General features: G+C 38.3%; 1 protein-coding gene across 2 annotated transcripts in view; it reads right to left on the bottom strand.

Moving 5' to 3' along the window:
• LOC150085587 (protein DEK-like) overlaps positions 1-22,386 on the bottom strand; it is a 252,237-nt gene that overhangs the window by 19,578 nt on the left and 210,273 nt on the right. For both annotated transcript variants that reach the window (XM_090374124.1, XM_090374125.1), the window contains one exon: positions 11,951-12,034. In XM_090374124.1, the coding sequence (XP_090230250.1) occupies positions 11,951-12,034 (84 nt within the window). The remainder of the gene's footprint in view (positions 1-11,950; positions 12,035-22,386) is intronic.

Here is a 22,386-nt window from a genome sequence, read left to right as displayed (position 1 = left end):
AGATATTTAAGCATTTCATAATGGATGCCACCTGGTCCAACAGCGCTTGCCTTGGAATGATAGAGAGCTCTTTTTAGTTCCTGCAGTGTGAAAGGCAGGTTGTAGGGAAAAAAGCCTTTCTGTGTGAAATTTAGTGCCTCTTTTTCTCTTTTATGTTTCAGGACCAGAAACTCTGGGGAATAGGATGATATCCCAGAGATGTTTGAAAATGTATCCCCAAGGGCATTGGCTATTGCAGTGGGCTCTACAATAGTGCATCCATTATAGTCTAGGATCGATGAAGGGTGGGATGTATATTTTCCCTTCATTTTTCGGATTTTATCCCAGACTACCTTAGAGTTGGTAGACTGGTTAATAGATGATGTAAAACGGATCCATGATTCCCTCTGATGGCAAATGTAGCATGCGTTGGCTCGTGCACGCTTGAAGGCTATTAGATTAACAGTGGTAGGATATCGGTGGAATATCCCCCACGCTTTGTTTTGAGCCTTTTTTGCTGCTGTGCATTGTGGATTCCACCATGGCTTGGGAAAAGGTGGAAACCGGGCAGAAGTTTTCGGTATGGTATTGGCAGCTGCTTGGACGATATTTTCTGTAATGTACACTACTGACTGACGGTACTGAAGTCAAAACTTGCCTGATGTTGGAAGGCAGTCCAGTCAGCCTGATCAGTCTTCCACAGTGGTAACCTGAACGGAAGACATGGTCTCCCACTGTGTAACGAGGTTATCACAGGGAAGTGATCACATCCGTATGGGTTCTCCTCCACTTCCCGAGTGAGTGAAGGGAGTAGAGAAGGGGAGCAGATAGAGAGATCAATGGCAGAAAACGTACGGGTAGGCATGTGGAAGAAGGTGTTTGTTCCAATATTTAGAAGGGAAATGTCATTGTCATTTAGCATTCGCTCTATGACTCGTCCCTTTCTATTGATGTTAGCACTACCCCACAGGGTGTTATGTCCATTAAAATCCCCGAGAAGTAAGAAAGGGGGAGGCAACTGCGTTATAAGATCATCAAGGTCTTCCTGGGAGATGTCAGTCCCAGGTGGCAAATAAATTGAACAGACAGTTAACAGAAATTCCACTGTAAGGCGAATTGCAACAGCCTCTATGCTAGTTGTAATTAGCAAGGGCTGAACTGGGGTCTGGTTGCCCACAAGGATAGCCACTCCTCCATGAGCAGGACCATCCGCAATTCTGTCCTTACAAAAAAGTGTTATATTATGCATGGTTGGGTTATCATTTGCCGATAAGTCTCCTGCAAGCAAAAGCAAACTGGCTCGTGCTTTTGCAGGAGGGCCTTGATGTCATCAGTATTTCGCCGGAATCCACGACAATTCCATTGTAGGAATTTAGCCATCATTTTGGCTTGGTGGGTCCGTCAGGCGGCTTCCGAAGTGCTGAGGGCTTACTTTTGTCAGTCTTGGATTTATCTTTTTTGGGGAAGAATGGACGCTGTCCCGTGTCCATTTCTTCCTCCGCAAAGAGTTCCAAGACTGATTCATCCGGTACCTCCTTAGTCTCTACATCCAGTGTTTCTGGTGTTACGGGTGGCTCTTCCGAACTTTTTAGCTTTTCTTTACCACTTTGTCTTGGTAGTGGTGGGGCACTAGGAGGTACGGATATAGGAGTAGCAGCTGACTGCGTTTTTTTGGTGGGCTTTTGTGAACTTAATAAATAGCGTGCAATCGGCGTGAATGACTCTCTTGGTGGTACAGTCATCTCTGTTTGTGTACCGATAGTGCACTTCACAGAAACCTTCTGAGCATATGAAGGCTTCCCGCTATTTATTGGTTGTATGTGTTTTCTAGCCTCTGGGTAGGAGATGTTAAGCTCCGTTTTTAACTTTTGTATCTCCTTTTCGTCCTTCCACCGCTGGCATGCTCGAGAGTAAGCAGGGTGCTTTCCTTGGCAGTTAATACAGTTAGGCTTAGGAGCTATACATTCCTTGCTCTCATGATCTTTAGCATCACATCGAGCACAGGCAGGGTTACCACGACAAGCTGTTTGTGAGTGGCCGTATTTTTGACATTTAAAACACCTCAGTGGGTTTGGAACGTAAATCCTCACTGGGCAGTTTAAGTACCCTGCCTTGATGGAACTTGGAGGCCTTGGGGTGTTGAATGTTAGGATGAGAACTCGGGTAGGGACGAGATTCCCATCCTTACGCATGGATATTCGCATGACAGCTGTTACTCCTTGTTCTTTTAATTCAGAGCAGATCTCTCCTTCAGAAACGTGAAGAGTTCAAAGTTTTGTGAGGGGTTACGATAATGGGTAATTCCCTCTATAGATGTGGCTTTCAAATTTTTTTCTGCTTGATTTGTGTTCGATGCTTCAATTAGAATATCTTCAGAACGCAGCCGTTTTACGGATTTGGGTGAACCTACCATCCCTTCTAATCCTTTCTGGATAAAGAAAGGTGACATTTCCCCTATTGACTGCTCTCCGGTGGAATGGAGAATGAGGAAAAGCGGTGTCAGAGATGGTGTTTTCCTTAGTTCTGGCTCTTTTAGCAGAATTGCTCTCACTTTCTTCAGACGATCGATTAGGTAGGGGCCTTGTTGGGGCCCCAGAAAAAGAGGGATTGAAATACTCATGAGAGTAAAGAGAAAGTGTCTGATGCCTAAATACCTCACCCACCACGGAGCCCTACGAGGGGACGCCCACTCGCGAACTAGCAGGTACTGCGTACATGAATGGGACGCCGAGTTCGCTTAGGAGCACTATACCCACGTTACCAATAAGTCTTTATCCCGTCCCAGGACCATAGGGAGGGAGACTTATTGGAACGCAGTTGACCCTAGCAGTAAAATATCACCCGCTGATTGATCCCAGTCGGGTCGATCCGGGACCTCCCGTCTTGTCGAAGCAGGGGCCAAAGTGGTGTATTAAGGCTGGGCCCCTCAACCACCAGGATCCCCCTTTCCGAAATCCACGGGTCACGGCTGCACACGCCGGATTCCAAAGATGTAACCCTGGAACCAAGGTATGGGCGTTAGATCCCAGTGATGCTAGTCTGGAAATCCAGCAGCGTCACTGGGAGGTCCCCTCACCACGTACAGGTGCCCATGTCGAGGTGCTTGTAGTGGTGGAACCCATGTTTAGTCTCTAGAGCTAAGTTCCGGTCAACCCTTCCCAATCTCTTCCATCATGCAGTATGATTGATGACTTTTGAGGTTATGATGAACATCGTGGCGAGATCCAATATTCCTTACATTTCGAGGGCACAGCTCTAAAACGGTGTTCGCAGGTTGGCCGCTAGTGTACAGTCTTGCTACCTCTACCCTGACAGATAGTGACCGGAGGGAGTCCGAGTAATGTGTATGCGAGGAGCATTGTCGAGGCCACGTTATGTCAAGGATCTGGGTATATTCTTACCATGTGTACGCCATATCCAAAAATTTCATTACTTCATACAGCATGTCCCACCCACTTTTCTTACTATTGAATACACCATGAATTATCAAACTAATAGAGCAAGATTATCTGCGAAAAGATCTAAACCTCCCAAGCACTTCCTAATTCATTTTACATATATATACATGGTCTCAATTCTAATCTCAACGATGTCCATTTCCACTTGCAGTCTGCCAAACCCCATGTACCTTTTTTGACAGAATCTCAGTTATCGGTTGATTCAACTACTGCTCATCTCAGATGCCCAAATTATTCGCCGTATGATTCCTTTCACCCCAAAGGTGGTACTTGTGCATTTGTGCGTTCCAATATTCCCTGTCAGAGACTTGGCAATTTGGAATCTCCTCTCTTTGATCTTCTCTGGCTTAAAATCTCTCTACCTCATTGTGTCAAATTCATCTGTTGTCTCTACCATTGTCTCAACTCCACTAATCACTTGGAGCTCTTTGACTTTCTCCAGTCCAACTTTCCCATGAGTGAGGAAATTTTCCTTGGTGATTTTAATGTTCACAACTCCAGCTGGCTTCCGTTTTCTAGTCACACAAATCCAGCTGGTCGAGATGCTGAGGCTTTTGCAATTACTAATGACCTTGCAGAGATTGTTCATTTACCTACAAGAATACCGGACAATCCTAACCATACAGCCAATACGCTTGATCTTTTTCTCACAAACAACCCTTCTAAGAACACGGTTGAAGTGAGAGGTCCTTTAGGCACTTCAGATCACAACTTGGTGATTGTCTCTTCTCCAATGGAGCCTTTATCTCATGGCTATTCCCAACCTCGTGTTGTTTGGCATTACAAGAATGCAAAAGGGGATGACTTGCGAGACTTTTCTTCTTTCCCTTGGTCAGATTACTGTTTCAAAACTTCTGATGTCAACGTTTGCTCAGATCGTGTCAGAGAAATTATTCTTGCAGGAATGCAATCCTTTATCCCACACTCCACTTTAAAATCTCGTCCTTTATCTAAATCTTGGTTTTCCAATAAATGTGCTAAGGCTGTTCAAGAGAAGAATGTTGCATATCGTAATTGGCTTGTTTCTAATTCTCCAGTTTCATTTTCTGCCTACACCAAAGCTCGCAACAATTGCAAAGCAGTTATTAATCAGTCCAAACTAGAGTTTGAACAGGCTAAGAGTAGAAAACTTGCTTCTTGCCCTGATGGTAGCCGAGCATTCATCCACCTTACAGCCCTGACCCTGCACTCGGAATTTTTTTTTTTTATTTATTTCCAAAGTTAAAGAAGTTGCTGTGAGGAAAACATTAAGTTGTTAGAAGTTGTGAAGATTTCGGAGATGATTCTCAAACACGTCAAAAAATATCTTCCACAATGTTTTGGAATAGCAGAAACATTGGAGTAAGTGTATTTCATCACATGGATTCATTTAGCTGCAACAGCTAAATGTATCCATGTTTTCATTGGTTGTGAATGTTGTTTGTTTTCTTTTTTTTTTTAATTTGTTTTTATTCAATGGGTGTACAGATGACCCTAACAGTGAAATTATCGGCACTTTTTTGGACTGACTACTTTGAAAAGGACCATCAAATATGGTCTTTATTAACAATTAATAAAGCTATGTCGTGAAAAAAAAAAGAAAGAAAAAAAATCATTCTTTTTTGAACAGCCCTTGTATATACAAGGGAGGGGATCAAAAAAAGATTTGTATATACTCAGAAGTAGTTGTGACAGAGATGAAATTTTTTTGTTTGATAACTTAAAGTCTCTATAGCAACCACACAAATTTTGGTTTTGATCTGATAATTTGTTTTTCTTTGCAGTGCTGAATGAAGTGAAGTGAAGTAAAGTGTCACAACAGATAAAGTGGGATAAAGATCAGTTATTTGGTTCCTCGTTCTGTAAGGGGAAAAAACACCCAAAATAATCCACAAAGAAATGGTTGCTGATTATAGAGAAGACTGTCTAGGTTATTGTTGCACATCGGTATAAACAATTCAAATGTGGAAGAACCAGAGTGCACAATGAATAAATCCCAGAATGCCCAGCAACTGCTGTAGCAAAAGTGTTGCAAAACTTGAGGCATTAATCCTGGAAGATTGTCATATTAGTGTTAAAGAACTAGCTGCAGAGATCCAAATTAGTGTAGGGTCTGTGGAGAACATAATAAATCAAGAGTGTGCATAAGAGTAAAGTGTCAGACTTCTGGTCCCTTACTGAAGAAGGAAAGGGAACAATGTGCACATGAAATGTTGTTGATGTGAAAGAAAAAGCAAGAGGAATTTCTTTTTTTCATGGCTAGTCACTATGGATGAAACTTCACAATGATCCCAAAACTAAACAATTGTCAAAACAATGGAGGCATGCAGAATCATCCCTCCCCACAAAGGTGCAACCAAGTGCTAGCAAGGTGATGCTATAAGTTTTTTTGGGATCAGCATGGTGTAATACTAAGAGATTACTTCAAAGTGGCTGTACTGTGATGGTGAAGGATTATTTTAACCTCCTCATAAAGCTATGTGCTGCTATAAAAGAAAAAAGACATGGAAAGTTGGTGCGCCAAAAGGTGCACCTGCTCCATGATAATGCCCCATACTGTTGTAAGTATGGGCACTCACATGCTGTAGTGAGGTGCACCCATAAGTTGTTAGTTAGTTATTTGGTTTTTTTTAGGAGCATTAGCAACTAAGGCCATATTGCTCCGGGATATGCGGTGGTCATTCCCTGACCTTTCCGCATCCTCCATATTTGGCAGGTGCACCCATAAATGTGGGTTTCAAATATTGACACATCCTGCCTATTCCACTGACATTGCACTCTTGGATTTCTTCCTCTTTCCTAACCTGAAGTTTTTACTTCATGGAAAACACTTTGCTGCCGATGACAAGGTGATTTCTGCTGCAGAGTCATGGTTTGAAGGACACAGGAATTCTACAAAACTGGCCTGCAGAAGTATATTGAGAGGCAGCAAAAATGTGTCATTTTGTCTGGTGCTTTTTGTTGATAAAATGTAATACACAGTGTTTGTTTCAATCTTCTATAAGAACCACGTCTGGGAAAATACAAACCTTTTTTGAACACCCCTCATATAATTCAGTTTATTTCCGACTTTTACTCTGATGTAGTAAATCTTAGGATTTAACAGTTTGCACAGGTAAAAGCTCATTTGATAATACATTTGCAAATTCTTTTGCATTATCTGACTGAAGTACTGTGCAATATGCCATAACAACTGTGCAGTGTTATGCAAAATCAAATCAGTGTTAACTAAAATCAAATTAAGGCTACATGCAGAGTTCCATCTAAACTGCATGGCTGCAATAATGGTTTTGAAAGTGCCATGCAATATATATATATATTTTTTTTTCTTTTTGCAAACACTATGTTCTGCAATACAATCAAACATGGCCACACCTGAGGGAGTACCTGGTATCTTACCAGGTACTCCCTCATATGAAGGTTTTGCATATTTCTATTATTCTATTAATGGAATATAAAATTATACTTTATATCTGTATCTGTTAGAACCACATATACAGGAAAACCTGGAAGAACCACAGCACAAACAATTCAAAGAAAATATTCATTGTCATATCTTATTGAAAAAAAATTTTCAAGATTCACATACATCAAGCAGTTATTGTAATTAAAAATGAACGAATCTTTCATATATATAATTATATGTATGGTTTATAATTATTACTTGTAATTTTTATTTTCATTCTTTTTGTAAATTTGATGAATAAAAAAAATTGCATGTGGAAACGTTCTTTTATACACACTGACTTTTCTGTATATAACTGTATTTCCTAATGTATATATGTGTGTATAGAATATCTAAAATGAGTCAATAAAAATGTATCTTCTGTAAAATAAAACATGAAAATAGTTATCAACTAGGCAGAAGGAAAGAATATGTAAATTCCATCCTTAGTTTTTATTAAAAATAATTTTGTGTTTAATAGCTTTCAACAATTTTATTTTAAAACCTGAAAAGCTTGCCTGTTGAAAAATTAATTAACCTTTTTATGTTACTGGAAAAAAACATTACTAGTCTTGAGTCTCTACGGTATTCTCAATTTGAGACTCTTGAGTGATTTTATATAACTGCTATTTATTATACAATTCAAGGATTACTTACTGGATACGTTGTGCAATACATGGGTAGCAGCACTACCACAGGACAGACTGCACACACTTCTTAATAAAAGTTACAGTCAGTGATACGTCCCTAGTTTTACCCAGTACAAGTAAAACTTATGCAAGAGGGGGCTAATATCCATACTGAACTTTCTTTCCCCTTTTTATATATATATTGATACACCTTGTGGAGTCCATGCCAAGATATGCATGGAAGCGACAGCGGGCAAAATGTGGCCCCTACGAGGATTCAAATTCTGTAAGTGCTGCTAATGAATATCCATTTCGGCGTATATACAAGTGTTCTTACATAACAATTAAAATATAATCTTTTTTTTTTTTTTTTTTTTAATATGCTGCCTTTCTCTTTTATGTTCTCACACACAGTGAGTTTGGTCAAAGCATATTATGTTTGTTAAATGTGTGTCTTGGAGTTACAGTAACATCTGAATCCACAGTAGTTAAAATGTCCCAGGGGAAACACAAATATTCACTGCCATCCAGTTTTCTCTGCTGATATGCATGATGCATTTGATCAGATCAAACATGAGAACAAACGTGTGTGTGTGTGTGTGTGTGTGTGTGTGTGTGTGTGTGGTGAGGGAGCCATGCTTTTGGTTAAGAAGCATATTGACGATAAAACAGTATAACTTGTAGATACAGGTTGGTGTCAGTCTGGTATGGCAGACTAGGAAAACAAAGATGAAAGTAGCCCAGAAAATCAAAATGTCAAATCAAGGGGATCTTAACTTCTCAGATATCAAATGAAACTCAAGAGTTGATTGCTTACTTAGTAGCAGAGCACACCTGGTTTTGTTCGAGGACACTTTTCTATATAAAGATGTGAGAAGCAATATTCTTGACAATATATTTATCATCTATTAAAAATATTATTCAAGTAAAGGAACCTTTTAGGTGTCAGTGATTAGTGTATCAATGTGGGAGTCATTCAGAGATATACGTACTGTGAATGATAAAGGAAAGGGATTTTGTTTTTGCAGCAGTGATCATAACGGGCTCAAATATTCAAATTCTATTAACAATTATTAAAAAGTATAAAAGCCAAATGGGAAGTGTTCAGAGAGGTAATCATGGAGGATATCAAGCATTTTATATCAACAAAGAGATAATGTTCATAATTTAGACCAAAATGCCAATGGCCTACATGACCTTTGCATTCACAAAAAGTTGGTGTATGTCAAGGTACCCCCCTTTCCACTAGTGCTGTGGAAAGTGGCTTGAATAAATTTACAGACAGTTTGTTAGATAAATAGTGGACAAAAGTCCCCCCGGTGTTGAAACCCCCCCCCCCCCCGCATCATGTTGCCAATAGTTGCTGTTGTTATTTAGGAGCATTAGCAACTAAGGCCATATTGCTCCGGGATATGCGGTGGTCATTCCCTGACCTTTCCACATCCTCCGTATTTGGTGGTGACGGGCTAGAACCCCGGTCTAATCAAGAAGCGTGTGCTACGCACTGCTGCTCCTTCCCACCTGGCTACGGAGGCGTCCTTTGCCAATAGTAATATAAATTCATGGATGCAGAGAAAAATTTAATCTTCAAGATTACAGGCAGAGTGTACAGTAAACCCTTGATTTAATGGACCAGACAAATAATAATACAGTAATGTACATGTTAATCTCAACCATATTATTTTTTTTTAGGTTATACAAAACTTCAGTGTTATTCCCTGGTACATTGGCTGAATAACTGAAATTGTATTAGGAGGCAAAAAAAGACATTTAATTCTGCCATCCTTACTAAAACTAACTAACTTCTCAGCACTAGGATGAGCAGGGGTGCTGTCAAGAAGCAACAATGGCTTTATATTATTGGGGGAAATTTTCCGAACATCTGAAACATTTCCCTTCCATTAGTCCATAAATGGGTAACATAAGCCAGAATATCACCAGTGGATCGACACCGACGGAATCCATATTGGCAATCGTTGATCAGACGGAAGGTTTCTAGGTAGTTTAAGAGATGGCGGTTAATTGATTTCTCCATTACTTTAGAAAGAGTATAAGTAATTGCAATGGGACGATCATTGGATGGGAGAGATTTGTCACTCTTTTTAGGAACTGGCTGGATATTAGCAAATTTCCAAGCAGAAGGAAAAACACCTTTGATCTTGCTCAGGTAGCTAACAAACTAAATGAATATTTTGCATCTACATTCACACACGAGGAATTAATCAGGGAGGGGAATTCCAGGTGTATTAAACTCTTGCAGTAAGCTATATAATCTAGTAATAACTGAGAGTAAAGTGGAAGAGAAATTGTTCTCTTCCAGGAAGAGAAAAGATAAACATAAGAAAGGTGGATTCCACCCAGGGTGGATGGAATCTATCCAGTTATATTAAAGGAGGCAACAAAGGAAGTAAGCAAACCCTTGCCCACAATTATGAGAGCTTCCTTGGACTCAGGGGAGGTACCCATGGACTGGAGATGTGCAAATGTGACCCCAATCCACAAAGGAGGATCAAGGGGAGACACAGGTAATTACAGACCTGTTAGTTTAACTTCTGTTCCAGGGAAATTAATGGAGGCACTGGTGAAAGGCGCATTGCAGGATCATCTAGACAAGACTTCAGTTATACCTAGGACACATGGGTTTGTTAAGGAGAAGTCTTGTCTGACCAATTTGATTGGATACTACAATGGTTGCAAAGAATAATTTTGATATCATATATTTGGATCTTAGAAGGGCTTTTGATACTGTTGCACACGGAAGACTGCTGAACAAATTGGAGCAGTGTGGCATTGGAGGCAAATTGCTGCTATGGATAAAGGGATGGTTGAGTGGGAGAAGAGAGAGTGGTAATCAATGGACACTGCTCTTTGTGGACTAATGTTATTAGTGGAGTCCCCCAGGGTTCAGTGTTGGGTCCATTGTTGTTTTCTGTATTCAACAATGATATCGATGATGTATATCAGGCTTAATGTTCAAGTTTGCAGAAAATACAAAGGTCGGCAGGGTTGTTAATGACAGTACGCTGCTGCAACAGGATCTAGAAAATTTGAGGAGATGGGCTGAGAAGTGGCAACTGAAGTTTAACATTGACAAATGTAAAGTGCTACATATTGGAAGCAGTAACCCCAGAGTAACTATCTACTGTGGTACTACACTGACAGTGGTAGAGTGTGAAAAGGAGCAGGCAGTTTGCAAGAGTAGCTCATGGTGTCTTGTCATTGATATATAGAGGAATTTTTCTAGCAGGGATAAAGAGGTGATTATCCCCTTGTATAAGGCAATGGTCACACCACATCTTGAGTACTGTATACAGGCCCGGAGGCCTCATTTTAAGAAGGATGTAGAGCTGTTGGAACAAGTAAGAGAAGGGCACCAAGATTAGTGAACAGAACAAAGGGTTGCCCTTACAAAGAAAGGCTTAAGTTTTGGAAATTGCAGTGTCTGGAGACTAGGCACCTGCAAGGTTATCTGCCTGAGGTGTATAAAGCCTTGAATGGTTTGAGTATGCTCAATGCTGATGGGATTCTTCCTCTTGCTAAGAATAATCGCATGAAAGGGCACAAATTCAAATTGAGGAAAGACAGATGTGCGGAAGTTTGTCTTTAGCCAGCGGGTGGTTGATTGCTGGAACAAACTTCCATCTGTCGTTGTGGAAGTTGATAACTTAAACAGATTCAAGGCAGAACTGGAGAAACATCTGGAGCGAGTGGATGGGTGAAATTAGAGGGGGTTTGCGTGTGTGTGTGTGTGTTTTTTTTTTTTGGCTAATGCTAAACCCTAATCTAGAAGATTAAAAAAAGAAAGAAAGAAAAAGAGAAGCCAAAGTATTAACATACTTGCAATTAAATAATAGAATGAAATTTTAATTCCTTTGGAAACCAGTAAGAAAGAAAATCAATATTTTTATGATGAAAAATATAGAGGTATTGGAAACTTGTTTGTTTGTTATTTGGTTTTTTGGAGCATTAGCAACTAAGGCCATATTGCTCCGAGAATATGCGGTGGTTATTCCCTGACCTTTCCATGTCCTCAGTATTTGGTGGTGACGGGCTTGAACCCCGGTCTAATCAAGAAGCATGTGTTATGCACTACTGCTCCTTCCCACTTGGCTACAGAGGCACCTGGAAACTTGTGTTTATGGATGTAGTTATGGATATAGTCGTGGATAAAGGCATCTTTATTGATTCAACATGCATTAGCCACTCAGAAGGTTAGTTATATGTTATCCAAGTGCCTGAACGTTGTCTTGGAACAGAACTTTGCAAGTTCACATTATTACCAATAGCACTTTATTTATTTGATCAGGTTTCAGGTGTATATTATATTTTAATGTTCGGTAATAGCCATACGAGTTAATTATGTGAAATTATGAGTTATTTTATTATTGATTGATTTTATTTTTGTTGATACACTAAAACGACAATGAGTTTCAAACAAAATCATTCTAATGCTTGCTTACCTGCTTAATAACTTTTTTCATTGTTATTTCTTCTAGATCAGCACCATCAAGAATCTTCTTTACTAATTGCTTTATTTCATCATGCTATATATACAGATAAAAAAAAAAAAAAAAACTTTAGTGTTCCGTCTCACATACAAATTGGGCTGTCTATTAAGTGCAAATAAGACAACTTTTAGAAATTCGAATCGGCAAATCTTTTAACAGAGGTCCACCATTCTGTTAGAATATTATTTAGGATGTTTCATACAGAAAAATTACATTGCATTAAGAAATAAAATAAATCATAATATCTGAAACTAAAATATCTGATAAACACTATTTAGTAGCCTAGCTGGTGAGAGATGAAGGGGAAAAAAAAAAAAAAAAAAAAAAAAAAAATCGACAGTACCACTTTCGAACAGCACAATTAGCAGGCATATAAAAGAAATGTCCAATGATATTGAAGAACAAGTTGTTCGACATATTAATAATTTTGAGCGACTCTTTGCATTGCAAGTACCAACGGGGCTCCAGCAACAGCAGCACTAAAAGGATTTGTAAACTTAGTAAAACGACACAATTCAAATATTATTACAACACACTGTTTTATACACAGAGAAGCTCTAGTAGTGAAGACAGTCGTACTCAATTTAAAACTTGTACTTGATCAAGTGGTTAAAATGGCCAATTATATCAAAACTAGACCACAAAAAATAAGTATTTTTGGAAAATTATGCGAGGAACTGAAGTCTGATCATTTTTTCTTTAATAATGCATACTGACGTGGCTATTGAAAGGAAATTTACTTATGTATATCTACGAGTTGTGTGAGAAAATGCTTCTTTTTTTTCACTGGAGCAATCAGAATTTTGTGATTATTTAAGTGATGAAATCTGGTGCAGTAAATTAGCTTTTCTAGTAGATTTATTCGTGCAGCTAAATAAATTAAATATCAGTATGCAAGGCTCAGAGGAAATTTTACTCACTTCTACTGACAAGTAGTTCGCCTTTAAAGAAAAGTTGAGTATAGGTAATCCTAGTATAACACGGCAGTTTGGTTCCTACAAAATCTCGTGTAATGCGAAACCATGTTATACAAGACTAAGAACCAGTACAGGGGGGGGGGGGGGTTACGTTCCAAAAGCTAACAAAAATACGCCATTTTTTAAAATAAGTATCGGAAACTTAATTTTTGTAGTAGTAATAACTTAATATTTTTATAATATTAGTAACTTAAATAGTAATAAGTGAACAAATGTCTTACCTTACAAACTGTAATACTAATGTGTCAGATAACATATGTTCATTTAATTTTCATCCCCTGAACTTTCTACTGCAGCATCTAGATTTCGTGTACCTTCTGCTCTCTTTAAAAAATCAGTAATCTGGGTTTTGCTTTGTAAATTTCTTGATATGGAGCTAAACATTTTTGAGGCTCCCTTTTGAACTTTGTGCTTCTTTCAGTCGAAGGATTTGCATTCAAAAAATAAGATTCTCATTCCTCTGCTAAGTTTGTCTTCCAGTATGTTTTTTAGTGTAAAATTTGGAACTTCAGAATTTTAATCTGTGCTATCATCCTCTGAATTGATTTGGTTTACCTCTGATGCCATTTCCACCAAATCCGCTTCCCCAGCCTCTTTTCTACCAGTAATTCTTCAGTAGGCATAGGCGACTCCATAGCCAGGTGGGAAGGAGCAGCAGTGCATAGCACACGCTTCTTGATTAGACTGGGGTTCGAGCCCGTCACCACCAAATATGGAGGATGCGGAAAGGTCAGGGAATGACAACCGCATATCCCGGAGCAATATGGCGTTAGTTGCTAATGCTCCTAAAAACCAAATAACATAACAAATAACAATCAGTAGGCATATCATTAAAACCTTCCCCTCCTATTGATTTAGCAAGTTCCTACTATTGTACCGATTCCGTTTTCCACCGGTTCGACCATATTTTCTGAATGAACTGATTCCGGCCATACATTTTTCCAACACTCATTTAATGTTAATGGTTTTATTTCTTTAAGCGATAAAGCTATGATTCCGATACAGTACACAATCAAGAAATGTTTCCATGCCTCCATCACTTCAACAGATTCGGAATCAATGTTTTCCAAAATCCATTGTAACGATTTTCTAATGGAATGTTTTTTAAAGGTAGATATAATGCATTGATCTAATGGCTGAATTAAAGACGTATTAGGTGCTAGAAACATTACTTCAACGTTTAGATGACTTAAACCTTTTGTATGGACTGGAGTGTTATCCAATAGTAATAAAACTTGGAAATCTAGATTTATTCTGCTTTAAAACAGTAAAAATGATAAACAATTAATAACAAAGAACATGGCATGCACAAGTTGCAACAAACACGATAGGCGCAAATGAGATACGGAGTAATGAATTTCTGAAAATGTATTTATGTTTTTTATATGATTGAATATTTCATGGAAGGGGGAAACACATCTCACCATAATGCAAAAACCCACAGAATTCCAACTATTGGTACTATATCAAATGCAGGAGATTGAGTTTACCTGTTTATAATAGATTGTGCTAACAGAAGAGCCCAATAAAATGGAAATTGCAAATTGTTTTTAATGTTTTATGGTAGTGACCTCCAGAAATGTGCCTTATCACAAAGGCGATAATGATAATGACTAGCGAGTCAACAGCAGGGATTCACAAAAACGAATGGAAACGTTGAAAAATGACATAAAACATAATAGCAAGGTTTTCCCAGCACAAAAGCTAAAAAATACCGTGTAATGCAAAGTTTGCCACAATTCTCAGACTGTGTTAGAGTGAAACCGTGTTTGTAGAAGTACCATGTTATAAGGAGGTTGCCTGTATGTGGAAAAAATATGTAAATGAAAAAAAATTAGAAATGTTTCTCTTGACTGCCAAAATGAATTATACTAAAATAATTAATGTAATAAGCAAAACATTAGAGATGTTAAAGACAAAAATTGACCATTACTTCCCATCCCTTGATACCAAAAAATATTTGTGGGTAAGAAATCCAATTTATAACAAAATCCTTCGAAAGTTAGAACTTAATTTGCAAGAGGAAGAAGGATTTGGTGAGATCCGTAGTGACCAGTCGCTGAAAATTCACTATAATAACACTAATATTAGAAAATTTTGGATCAAAATTCAAAATGAACTTCCACGAATTTCAGAAAAGCTTTAAGCTTGAAGACATGGGGGAACACAAGAGTTTATTGACTAGGTGTACATATATGGTGATCTACTAGTTACTACAGCTTTAATAAAAGAAGAAATTAAAGATGAACCCGAATGAATTCCAGTTACAAAACTGGCAAACTCATGAAGCTACCTGAGGAGTGTTGGAAGAAACTGGTGCAAGTGATCGTGAATATAGACTGTTATACAATATTGAAAAATCTATAAATAGACTTTGTAGTGATAATTTAAATAAATCTAAAATAAGTGATTATTTTAAATTATATATCATATTACAAAGTGTTATGTTTAATATGTATGCTAATTAAGCTATGTACATAAGTATAAATTTATTTTTATTTTGCTAAACTGTGGATAATTTTCTTCCAATTTTCATGTATCATTTAATTGGTAATAAAATGTAAATTTGTGCTGTATATCTTTATTTTTAGCATCTGGATGGTATCTCTCGGGTTTTGCTTATTAGAATTAAAATTCAATTTGCAAACTTGATCACTGTAACAGCGCTTAATGCATATAAACCGACTACTACTACAGTCTCAGTTCATAGTAGCTCATAATAATACAGCTCAACAAATTCAAACCAAATCGTTTAAAAACCATTTTCTCAAGCTGACGGTGTTGCAACTCAAAGACAATGAGCCTGTGTTATTTGTTGGTTAATGAAAAAAAAAAAAAAAAAAAATCCCCAGATTTTCTGTACCTTTTTAAATACTGACAAATTTTTTACTTAGTATAGTTTTTCAATTTTTATTTATCGTTTTCTTAGAGTTATAGCATGACGGTACCCCTAAGAATCTGTTCTACTTTTAACTCTTAATGCCATTGTGGCAAACTGGCTGCTGTTGATACTACAAAACTTATAATTGTGCTAAACACTTACTGTCGATTCTCATTAATACAAAGTTCAAGGGACCTAAATTTTCATGTTTTGTAATAACAAGGTACCCAAATTGTACCGTTTTTTTTTTTTTTTTTTGCACATATTGTTTATCTAAGACTACTACTACTAATAATAACAAAATTAAATTAATTTAAATTAATAAAATAAAAACAAAAGCCTCATCTAACAATACAGTAATAGGAATAACATTTTTTAAAGATTTTATTTTATTTGTAAGATAAAATAAAAAAAAAGCAATTACAAAGGGTACTAGGAAAGTTTTGCAATACAGCTTTGTTTATTTAATTTTTTCAAAGTAATTTCCTCTACATTCAATACACCACTCCATCCTCCGAAACCAATCTTTAAACCAGTTCTGCCAAGTTTCAATAGGGAGTAAAGCACACTCGTTGTCCCAAGCCCGTAGAAGGTCCTCATCACTGGAAAACCGCCTCCCTTTTAGCTTCATTTTCACATGCGGGAACAGTGCAAAGTCGCAGGGAGCAAGGTCTGGACTGTAGGGAGGGTGCTCGAGAAGTTTCAGTCCTGTCGTGGTCAAATATTCAGTGCAGGCTTTGGCGCGGTGAGCTGCAGCATTATCGTGATGGAGGTACCAGGTGTCCATTCTTGACTTTGGCCGCAGGTTCTTCATAGATCCAATGACTTTAGGCAGGCATTGTTCAGTATACCACTTAGCTGTGACTGTCTTCTGCGTGTTCAAAACGACACGTTCCACAATTCCACTCGATTTGAAAAATACAGCTATCATTTTCTTCTTTACAGATCGGGATTTTCTGACAATTACGGGTGTGTCGTCATCATCAAAGACCCAAACTTTGTTTTGAGCCTTGGTCGGCAGATTGTAATAGTACAGCTAAGTCTCGTCACCTGTCACAATGTTGTTCACATACCGAGATTGTCCCTTATCAAACTTTTTTAACATCTCCCGGCACCAAGTCACACGTCGTGTCATCTGCTCTTCAGTCAGTTGATGCGGCACCCAGAGAGAACAAAGTTTCTTCACGTGCAAATGATCTTGCAGAATCGAACGAATTGCTGGTGCATTTAGGCCCAAAGTATCCTCTATCTGTTGGTAGGTCACTCGCCTGTTTTCGTCAAGCATTTTCCTCACAGCAGTAACGTTTTCCTCCGTAACTGACGTTCGTGGCCTTCCCGGCCTCTCAGAATTCTCCAGAGTGAAATTTCCCCTTTGGAATTCTCTATACCACCTGAATATCGTTGTACGATGTGGACAATCATCATCTAGTGCAAGAGTCATTTCTTCTAAGCACTGGTCTATGGTTTAACCACGCACGAAATTATACCACAAAACTGTCCTTATCTCATTTCATGACCATGATGCCATCGCAAGCACTTTACACTCTCACTACTAATGAATAACTGAGCCCATCGACTTGGCGTGGCGGCTACTATGCACGTATGAACATGTCTCAACATGCAGCAACAAGCAGCTTCCTGTGATTCATTGTTGCGTCATATTGCAAAACGTTCCTAGTACCCTTTGTAACAGAAATGAAAATATTGTACAGTATAAATTTTGATATATACAATATTTTAGTATAACAGTAAAAAGAATTACAATCTTAATATAAAAGGAGACATACAAATCATTAACTTTTTAATAAATTAATCTAATTTAAAGAAAGAAAGAATCGAATGTTGTTTGCAGTTTTTGTTCTATATGCATTTTTAACCACAGCAGAGACATCAAATGCAATAGTTGTTTATTTATCAATGTTACTGCAGGCCAACATGTTCAATACATTTTGAGCAACTTTTGTAGGTGGTGGTGTGTGTGTGTGCATGTGCTTCTTCACCTTTGCTGCCACTGGTAACAAAAAACATCATCGTTTCGTTTGATGCTCAGCAGCTCTTCTGGTGTTCACATTGCAGTGGCAGCAACTTCATCATCCACCTTCACAAACTCTTCAAATTCGCCAAAAAAATCCAATTCCTCAATGTTGCTATCACATTCGTCTGCTGGACCATGTTTTTCAATGATATTCTCTCCAAAGCCACTCTTTCTGAAGCAGTTGATTATAACACTTGATGCAATACTGTCCTAAGCAATAACAAGAGTACGGACAGCATCCAAGACATTCCAATTTGGCTGCAAATTGTTCCCTCCTATGTTGCAGATCAAGTACCTTATCAGGTAGGCTCTATATGCTCTCTTGAGGTTATAAATAATGCCTTGATCCAGTGGTTGCATTAAACTGTTGGGGGGTAAAACAATATATTTGTCAACTTAAGTATCTCGGCAGAATGTGCTGTACAATGACTTAGAATCATCAAAATGTTCCTCTTTTTCTTAAGTCCTTCAGTCCACTTTTGATAACTAAGGCTGAAAAATTTTGAGTGCTAGCCAAGCACCTCTACTATTGGCCTCATAATTACAGGGAAGTTAGTTAACTGCTTTAAAACATCTTGGTTTGAAAAACTTAGCAATCACAAGTGGGTGTAGTTTTGTACTGCCATCTGAATTGTAGCATAACAGAACAGCGAGTTTTTTTTACTAAATTTTCCACCATGACAAACAAGACTCTCCTTGAACAGAAAATTATAAAATAAACCTGTCTCATCAAGATTAAAAATATTCTTTGCCTCATTTTTCAAGAATGGACCGTACAGAACACAACCAGTCTGCAGCATTTTCTTTGTCGACTAATCGAGCCTCACCACAAACATTTTGCGAAACAAAGTTATTCCTGTCTTTAAATTTTTGGAGCCAGCCACTGCTGCATTTGAAGTCGCTAATTTCTTGTTGCTGAGCTAGATAATTTGTCTTTTCTTGCAAAATCAGACCTGACATTGGCAAATTAGATGCACGCATTTGTTGGTACCACTCGAAAAGTTTTGTTTCAAGCTCCTCGTGGTTTGTACCACAAATTCGTTTCCTGTTTTTCATCATTGCTCCAGTGTCAGTGTCACACACTTCTTCAAGTCTTTTTTGGTTTTTCAGTATTGTTAATAAAGTAGGTAAAGGGCTGTTGTATTCCTTCGCAATTTCCGTTTTGCTTCTTTCCATCCTATCAGTCTCTTGTATAATTTTTAGTTTAATTCTGCCAGTTTACGTTTTGCCACCATAACACTGCTAGATAAGATTTAATATAAACAAATTTTAAATTAATTTAAAGACACAAGTTCCAAAAAAGATCACCAGCTCAGATAAAATGCCACAAAAATTAGATTGCTGTATACGGTAGCAGAAGACTTTGAACTGGGGTAAAGATTGCAACTGACCTTATTCCCTTGGACAGCGAAGGAGTGCATGTAAACAAGCACTCCCTCGCTCTCCAAGGGAGGGAGGGAGTGCATGTAAACAACTTAGAAACTTTTTATTCCTTTGTTAATTTAACAACTCATCCTTCCAAAAATTTGTTTTTCAGAGTGCACTTGATGTTGTAGCTACCATAAACTGCTTTTATGTAATTTCAAACAAGTCAGTGCCATCCTTCGAGAAATAGGGAGCCGGGTGGCCAGAGGCAATAATAGGGGCAATAATCGGACAGCTCTGTCAAGATTTATATAAATGCACAAAATGACAATATTTATTTCTCACAGGGCGAAAAAGAACTTTGTAATACATATTAACCGAATTTTGTAACAAACTTCGGGGGGGGGGGGGGGGGGGGGAATGGTATCTGCTTCATATAAACGAGTACTTTGTATTAACGAGATTTTACTGTATAATCCTGTTTTTTTTTTTAGTTCAAGTTATTTATAAAACTTCCCCAAGATTCATTATCATTTCTTGAAATAATAAACGTGGAGACATGGAAAGTGATAATCCCTTGGGATAGAGAGTTAGCAATCTATGTAATGTTCAAATTTTGCATGCTTCATGGCATGCCAAATTTGAAATAATTTTTTTGAAAAAATTCGAAAACCAAAGTGAATAATAGTATTTAATATGTATTTCTAAATTTTTTTTAACACCAGAAAATGTAAGATGCTAATAGCTTCATCTTTATATTTTATGCTTATAAGAATGTTGGAAAAAAAAAAAAAAAAGTCGTGAGTTAGGTATGAATGTGAAAGTGTCTGCAATTCTGTCCAGACAGGAGGGAGTATATGATGAGAGCCTTGTCGCTCAATTTGGCCTTGGAGAGATTGTGGAAGGCTCAAGGGGTAGAATTTTTTTCAGCCTGGTCTGTGCTTGTTGACAGGAGAGACTGCTTCTACAGGGATGAGGTACACTTTAATAGAAAAGGTGCAAGGATATTTGCTGATGTTATCGTGGCAGTGTTAGGTGGGTCAGAAAACTGCTAGGTTGGGGGGATACACAGACTAAAAGGTTAACAGTGGCTGCAGGCATAGGCAAAAGTGATCCTTGCACTGCTTCTATTAGAATGAGCAGCAGCCTGGAAAGCAAGGCAATGGAGATTTCCAGGACTGCTGGGAGTCATAGTGGAACAAATAAATACATGGGCTGTGTTAGGGTAACTAAGAGTAGAAACAGGTGCATGTACACCAACACTAGGAGTATAGTTAATAAATTTGATGAGCTTGAAGTGCTAGTCAAGACATCAAAGGCAGATATTGTTGGGATATCAGAGACGTGGTGTCACATAGACATAAGCAGTGCAGAATTGGAATTTGGGGAGTACAATGTGTATAGAAAGGTTAGAAGTGGTTATGCTGTTAGTTAAGAAACAAAACCTAAGGAAGTGCATCCAATTGTTGGTGGACAATGCAATGTTGAGTCTGTTTGGTGACATAAGCACTGGGAAAGGAAAAATGAGAGTAGTAGTAGTAGTGGTGGTGGCATGTGATGCATGGAAGCAAGTGCATGAGCTTATGCAGCATCAGCCAAAAAAAAAAAAAAAAAGAAAAATTCACACAACCATTCCCTCTAAATGTTTGTCTAGTTCCTCCTTAAATTTATTTAACCTATCAACTTCCACAATGACAGATGGAAGTTTGTTCCAGCAATTAACCACCCGCTGGCTAAAGGCAAATTTCTGCACATCTATTCTACATCTGTCTTTCCTTAATTTGAATTTTATGCCCCCTTAGGTTCGCAATCTGAACAAGTGGAAGAATCCCTTCAGAATTCAGCGTGCTCAACTCATTCAAGGCCTTATACACCTCAATCAGCTCACCGCACAGGCGCCTAGTCTCCAGCCATTGCATTAAGCCTCTCTTGGTAAGAGAAGGTGTGTGTGTGTGTGTGTGTGTGTGTGTGTGTGTGTGTGTGTGTGTGTGTGTGTGTGTGTGTGTGTGTGTTAGGCCTATTGAATCTGATGAGTATAATGGGCATTTGTGCAGAGAAATAGAATGGGCTAGTAAATCAGAATGCCTTATAATGGGGGATTTTAACCTTCCAGATATTGACTGGAACTTGTGGATTTACTGGAAGACCGTTTTCTACAGCAACATGTTTGAAAGGCTACACGAGGAAGTAATACTCTTGATATGATTATCAGCAGTGATTATTCATGCATTAAATATTTGCCGATAAAGGAACCACTGACTGACAGTGAGCACAATGTACTGCTGTGGGAATTACTTAAAGATGTAACTACCATGAAAGCTAAACGGAAGGGCTTTTGCTTTCGTAAAGTTGACTACTTGGTGTCTCAGAAAGTTTTTAAATTTTGTACAGTGGGATGAACTGATGATGTTACCAACGTTGAATTCTAAATGGGAAGCCTTCAGGAACTTAATTTTGGAGGCTACTAGGCTTTTCATTCCAACTAAGAAATGCTGTTCAAGTTTTAGGCCTAAATGGATGTCAGATGAACTTATGAGGCTTGTGGCAGAGAAGAAAAATGTATGGGATACATATAAAGTATCAAGTGACACAGAAGCCTACGGCAGATATAAATTAGTCTGTAATCAAGTCACAAAGGAGGTTAGGCAGGTGAAGGCAGATTACGAGAAATCCTTGGCAAAGGATGCAAAGAAAAACAGCAAAGAGTTCTTTACTTATGTTCTAGAAGGAAAGGAGAGTGCCAGAAATTTATCAAATGCTAACAGGGAGCTGAGCGATTTTGTAATAACTGAGAACAAAGTGGAGGAGAAATTGTTGAAGTTAAACATAAAAAGGGCACCTGGGGTAGATGGGATCTATCGAGTTATATTAAAGGAGGCAGCAAAGGAAGGTTTTTTTTTAGGAGCATTAGCAACGAAGGCCATATTGCTCCGGGTATATATGTGGTGGTCATTCCCTGACCTTTCCGCATCCTCCATATTTGGTGGTGACGGGCTCGAACCCCGGTCTAACCAAGAAGCGTGTGCTATGCACTGCAGCAAAGGAAGTAAGCAGACCCTTAGCCATAATTATGAGAGCTTCCTTGGAATTAAATATTCTCGCAGGTGTGCATCACTCTCTTTATTGTTTC

The sequence above is a fragment of the Mastigoproctus giganteus genome, chromosome 5, assembly GCF_048544385.1.
Source record: "Mastigoproctus giganteus isolate SK-2022 chromosome 5, ASM4854438v1, whole genome shotgun sequence".
Taxonomy (NCBI): Eukaryota; Metazoa; Arthropoda; class Arachnida; order Uropygi; family Thelyphonidae; genus Mastigoproctus; species Mastigoproctus giganteus.
Note: the sequence above shows the minus strand (reverse complement) of the source record. Positions and strands in the feature narration are given on the sequence as shown.